Source organism: Bombus impatiens, unplaced genomic scaffold (genome assembly GCF_000188095.3).
Source record: "Bombus impatiens unplaced genomic scaffold, BIMP_2.2 scf_0548, whole genome shotgun sequence".
NCBI classification, from domain to species: domain Eukaryota; kingdom Metazoa; phylum Arthropoda; class Insecta; order Hymenoptera; family Apidae; genus Bombus; species Bombus impatiens.
Genome location: NT_176967.1, coordinates 1,620,718 through 1,627,245, shown reverse-complemented (window position 1 = coordinate 1,627,245; position 6,528 = coordinate 1,620,718). Strand labels below are relative to the sequence as shown.

Genomic DNA, 6,528 nt, shown 5'->3' with positions numbered 1-6,528 from the left:
CGCGTAACAGGCATAACGACAGACTATCTTCCGTGATTCGGCATCGATCACATCCTACACGACGGCTATATCCCGGATGTACCGTGGAACCTAATATTTTAAGGGGTTTTACGAATTCTCACCATCGAACGTTGGAAAACGCCGACACCGGTCCCAACGTCGTTCGACGTAGCAAATCTACACCGATGCAATGAGAATCTAGGCGGGATATTGTTACGGGGATAATGCGATTCGGCGGAAAGCTACAGGAATGGTTATACATAAATATTAATGGGCAGAAAGCGAGCCGCGTGACGTTCCGTAATGCCGCATTCAGATTGATATCGACCGCTTTCGATTCTCGTTAGTCATCGTGGTTTGTTCCGTGTAGTGTGCTTTCCAGACACCACCGTAACACGTAAATGTACGTTTCAATGAGTCACTGATACGTGGAACTGTTTACCTGCAAACGGACACGTGCCGGAGCTGACCAACAACGGTGTTTCATACGATTCGCGTCTGTTAAAAGTATCGCGTGATCTCGTCGCAGGATCCAGTCGAATCGAGCGCAAAACCGGGCTAGCGACAGTTGCAAAATGCAAGCACGAAACGTATACTGATTTTCGAAATCGAAGAGGTCGATCAAAATTAGCTTGAAGGCTGGTAAACGCGCGTCCGAGGACACGCACGAGACCAAGGCGTCCGAAATCTTAATTCTCAACGACTCGAGACAAGACGTTCCACCGGAAATATCATATTCCTGACCCGCATACGATCTACTTATCTCTCGTAGAAAATCAACGATTCCCGTCGATTACGCGTCCCTATAAAGCCAATGGTTAGAGACGATTAAAGGTGGCTGTAGTTGATTAAAATATATAGAAGATCGCATTGTTGCATTCAGCTAGTCGACGGTGGAAACGTGTTGTGACACTCGGCTGATAGGAAATAGGATTTATCTAAACGGCTATTTAAGCCGTGGCATGCGTATCCTGTATGCGTGTGACGAACGTAAACGGCTTTAGTAATAATTTCGTTCGACTCGATCGAGACGATAGACGCGTAAGAGAGCAGTGGCTCGTTCAAGGACCACCTACGGGCTCTCATAAATTTTCGCGCCAATTCTCGACAATTACGTCTCTTCTATAACTCTGTTATTTGTGGTCCGCGAGTGCCGAGCCTGACGCATTTTATCCACACGAGGGATACGTTAGATATCGATCTGGCTTTTCTCAACCGCACTCGTTCTCGCCGAAATCGAGATACGCGATCGAAGGGAAAGGGAGCCGGTTAATGTGCTCTGCACACACAGCCATTTACTCGTATTCGACGCTGGATGACGAAGGGTCTGGTTTAATGGTAGTTACGACGCGTAGTAGCGACGAACGCGTTCGTCCAACACATACGTAGCTGGAAAATTTTGCTCGGAATACGAATCGAATCGGACACGCGACTCGAAACCTCGTCACCGGACTCGTGAGATAAGAAGCACGTGACTCGACCTTTTTACACATTGCTGTATCGAAGAGATCGCTTTTGGAACGCCGCACCGTGCCGTTGCTAATTGAATCGCGCCCACCCAGTGAATCGAATCGAATCGAATTACGAACGAGCCGCCTCCTATGTCTATTAGCAGCGTATAAAAGGCAGCTGTTCGTGCGGCGCGACGACACTCGAAATGAGTGATAAAAAAAAGGGAAATAGCAACAAAGTGGTGGAATTGTTTAGTTTAGAGAGGCAAAAGCGGAGCTCGGGTAAAGAATAAATACAGACTGGCCAGCAAAAGTTTCGAGTGGCCGGCAGAGCACTCGAGCATACAGCGACCGCGTTCAATTGTACCTAACCGAGTGGATAAAGTTTGACGAGATTCTCGCTGGCAAATAAACGCGACCATGCTACGAGGATTCGACGTTCGAGCGACCAATCGAATCGACGTACGATCTCCAACAGATTTTACACCCAGCTTGAGGAAACGAGCCTATTCCTCTGCCGTTTTGTCCGCTTTCTTGCTCACGACAACGATCTCAAAGCCCGGTCCGTGTTTTTGCGAGCAATCCGCGGTCCTCAATTCCCAATTCGTACATTCACGTGGGTGCGTGTGGTCGACCTCGGTGAAAAAGAGAGGGTGTAGGTATCCGACGCGAGGGAAACGCGAGGATTCCGAAAATAGATTCGCTGCGAACCGTGCGGCGACATTAGAAACACCCTGCGTATAATGCCTCTCTCTACCCGGCTACAGTAACGGCTTGGCCTCTCTCATCCACGGCCCTGGCGCTTTCATTATGAAAAGAAAGCCGAACGTAAATACACGTGGACACAAAGGTGCCACCTACGCATCGATTTTGTAAATTACAAACATCGTTCGTTCGACCTTCGCGTTTAATTCGTGCGTTAAACGCGTGTTTCTTGAACTCCGCGGCTAGAGAAGACACGGTTCTCCATCGGTGTTTGTTTTCTCATCCGACTCATACCGAGGCGCAAGTATGTGTTTTCACAGAATCAATAAACGAAACGGAAAGAAGGTAGCAAGAAAAATTAATAGAAACGACGAATGGATCGGGTGGACGAGCCGGATCGTTCGAGCAATCCATCAAACCGAACGCGCATCCATTCGTGCGACGAGTTTATCCCTTCAGCGGGCATTCCTGACCCTTCGGTTCGGCCGACGACTCCACCCTCGATGAACACGCTGCAGCATATCCAGCCCCCCTACGCTCGCGTAATCGTCTGCACGATGATACGCCAGAAATTCACCCCGCGTTTATTCCACCGAGGCAAACTTGGTCTCGTCCCTTTCCAGTCCATGTCAACAAGTCAGAGAGAGAGAGAGAAAGAAAGAGAGAGAGAGAGAGAGAAAGAGAAAGAGAGACACGCGGCGAAGCGGAACGCATGCGTTTCCAACCTTTCTACCCTACGCATGTAAGAAAATGTATACGTACTTTGCCTCGCGGTTCTGTGTACCGCGTGTATTTGCGCGAAGACAGATATTTATCGTGAAATAGCTAACCTTGAAATAAATCTTTAGCAATCGGTTACTACTCGCACTGGCCGATGAAAACGAAGCAAATAACGCAAACGCATGATTCCGTACAACGAGGTTCCGTAACTATCGTGGAAATCTTGTTGGACGATTCTCGAATGTAACGAACCCGCGATTATTAACGATGCAAAAAGCGTGAAAACGGTAGGGTTACGGCTACGGAGAAAACGGGGTTTTCAGCTGGCGCAAACGAACGGCACCGAGAGGATTTTGCGCGCGTCATTAGCACAAATGCGTCGCGGTGCATCTTGGTGCAACGTGGTTCACGCGCGTTAAGATGCGTGTGCATTAGAAAAGCGGAGTGGGCCGTGGCTAAACGAGCGCGTGTGCGTGCTGAACTGCGTGTCCTCGGGGCCGGGTTAAATGGACGTGTGCCGCACGAGGAGGGTGCACGAGTGGGGGTAACTACACGCGTGTCGTCGGTTTTGGTTTTAGTTCCGTGGCAGTCGCTGCCGACGACGACGATCTCAAACGGTTGGCGAGCCCCGCTGCTGGTTTCTTCTTTCGTTTCCACCGGCGAACACGCGCGCTACGCGTATATTCTTTTTCTTCTCGTTCCGTTTGCCGATCTTTTGTATCGTTCGTTTTGTCTCGACGGTATTCGCGTTCCGCCAGATTCGCATACCTCTCGTCGACGCGCGTTATCTCCACGTAGCTTGGCTCCACGCTATAGACAACAACATACAAGTGCATGCGACAATTCATTGACATTCTCCGCGAGATACGGTTAACGTATCGAACGTACGACTATTACTCCGCTATTCGACTTTATCTGCAGCGCGTTGTTATTATTCCACGACAGCGGAGAGCAATAATAATCGAAGCGAGTTCAGCCGCCTCAGACGCCAGCTGTATCGAGGCACGCTTCACACAGGAGCACGAAATGCAACGAGAAGAATAAAATACGAATCGAGCCACCTGATCGTGGGTCTAATTTAAAACCGCGCAACGCGGGAAAAAGTGGTAGCCGCCCAAGAATAACGAGCGTGAAACTCGAAGGAAGGAAGAGAGGCATCAGGAAGAAAAAGGAGAGTTGCGGGCTGTTTCGCAGTCGACATCAAAGTTGAAATCTTGCGGGGGCGTTGCGGAAGGACGCAGGAAGAGCTTGCCGCGGAGAATCGAGAGGCTAAAACGCGCGACGAACGACACTCGCATCGAGCTGACGACAAAAAATTTGACAAAGCGAAAGGAATTTAAAGGATAGGAGCGTAGGAGAAAGGGACGATTCGTCCGAAAAGGGACAAAGAGGGAGCCGAGTGTCGGTCAAATGCGAAAAAACGTCGGCTCGTTTTGTTAATCAAAAGATTTCGGTTCGGCACGACGACGTGTTCCGACTAATAACGAGCACGTGTGACCACAACGCCTTGCGTCGATCGGAAAGAGGACCAACCAAGGAGAGAGAAGGGGCGTAGCACGAAAGGAAGTTCGTAGAAAAGGATCTTCGCGCGACGACTTCGACCGTTGCAGCTTCTTCCGCCGCGTCTTTCTTTCAAACAATCAATTCGAGATTGTCCCTTCGAGAGATTCGAAACATTCCGATAAGACGCGACGACGATTCCACGAACGATCGGAATTTTTGTGACACAGTTGCTTATTAAACGAATTGCTTCTTTGATATGACGACAAATCGATCGTCGATAGATCGATCATCGCGGCGACCGAATGCTGTCGAGAATGTATTCCGTGCCGTCGGTTCGGTTCCGATCGATCGAGAGAACAGTGACGTTGTGTAATCGCGGCTCGAATTATCGCGTGAGAGATCGTCGTTGATTCAGCTACCGACGATACACGGAAACAATTGGATCGCGCGCAATCGGATGTCTCGAGAGGTGTTGACCGGACGTGGCTGGTGGGTCGCGCGTCAACTCGAACACCTGATTCTCGGTTACCGGTTCGAGATGCGGCGCACGTCCGGACACGTGTTTCTGACAAGTTTGCTGATACTGCTTCGAGCACGTCGGGCAGACGCAGCTACCGAGAATTCGCCCGAATTCTCGAACAAAGGTACGTTGCATCTTTCCGGATGCTCACTTTCATATTACAAACAAACGGGCATGTTACTAAGTGCTTCGTCTTGAAACGCGAGGCGACTCCGTTTCCATTTGCATTCACCGTGTTAACGCGTTTCACAATAGGAATATTTCTAACGAACGAACGAATTAACGTTTTGCGAGGTTCCCGTAAATGTATACGACTGCTTTGATTCAAATTTGCTCGAACTGCAGGGTAATCGATCGACAGAAAAGCGGTATTACCGCTAAGCGGTTCCAGACTTATTTTGAACCGAACGAACGCTCTGACCTCGACACGATTTTAAATAAGTTAAAAGTTTGGTCACTCCAGCCTATCGGGAACAACCGGAAGAATTCGAATAAACTCGTACGCACGCGGTACAACCATCAAATTTTTGGCATATTTTCCACTTTCGATACACTCGCTTCGAAATAAAAAGGATCGAAGTCATCGACGTTGCTCGCTCTGTTTTCTTTCCCCTTGGCAGGTATTTTGTCCACCTTCGATCGCCCAATGGCTTCCTCTCGTATAGGTACGTTCAAGTATAGAAAAAGAAGAACCACGTCTGCGAACGATACAAAATTTCGAATTACGTTCTTAAGCAAAACTCGTTGTATATTCGAGGCAGCGTTAGACGATATAGCAATCCGATAGAAATAGACCGTCTCCCGTACGATGATACTGGACTTCTCTATTGCTTTAATTTACGAAGACGATTGAGGCTGTCAGACGTATCATCAACGGAAATTCGAAAAATGCGATATACCTTGAAAGAGAAGAAACGAAAAGGGAAGAGAGAACAGGGGCAACGTTTCGTCATCGATGCTTCGATCGGAAAGTAAGAAGCGGGTCCCGGTGAACTTACCGGCGGATATTTTGGGCAAACAGCACGCCTGCTACCAAAGCAAAAGAATTTGCGCGATTTATTTTTGGCGCCGTAAAAAGGCGCCGCTTCATTTTGATCCCTCGCTTCATCCGTCACGGAGCTTCACAGCTCTTCGGAGCGCCGCGGCTAACTTCCGAAATTTATGAAAAGAGCGGAACGCGATGGTGAATCGCGAAAGATCAGGATGCATCGGGGAACACGCGAACATCGAGCGGTATTAGAGTGCCTCGTGCAAGAAGGAATGCGTCCTCGCGAGCGTCGTTTATAGCTTTTAACCGAGCACAGACGGGACAGACTCGGACGACCAGGGAGGACTCAAAGTTCGAAGGAATTCGGGGAGGACCTTCCGACGCGTTTCAAATTCCGGCCTGGCTTAAGATATATAGGTATTGTCCTTGCGGCGAATAACAAATCCGTCGATGATTTCTTCGTTCGAATGAAAATATTTGCGGAAGAAAACGTAAATGAAAGACCTGCCTCTTCGGTGATCCATCATCGCCCCTGTAGGTATCGCGGCGATCTTTACATGTTTGTTTTACGAGCCGCCGCAAAAGCAACGCTTTCCGCGAAACGAAAGCACATCGAGCTTCCGAGCCGCTCTTCGCGCGCC

General features: G+C 49.1%; 1 protein-coding gene across 7 annotated transcripts in view; it reads left to right on the top strand.

Annotated features, from left to right (window-relative positions):
* LOC100746743 (synaptogenesis protein syg-2) overlaps positions 1-6,528 on the top strand; it is a 23,695-nt gene that overhangs the window by 7,227 nt on the left and 9,940 nt on the right. The window contains exon 2 of one of the 7 annotated variants that reach the window (XM_024369262.2): positions 3,822-5,023. The exons of 3 other annotated variants lie outside the window; for them this stretch is intronic. In XM_024369262.2, the coding sequence (XP_024225030.1) occupies positions 4,837-5,023 (187 nt within the window). In that variant the 5' untranslated portion in view covers positions 3,822-4,836. Of the gene's footprint in view, positions 1-7; positions 5,024-5,639; positions 6,305-6,528 lie in introns of those variants that run through there. 3 more of the 7 variants (XM_012388451.3, XM_024369264.2, XM_033321985.1) reach the window with 3 other exon arrangements.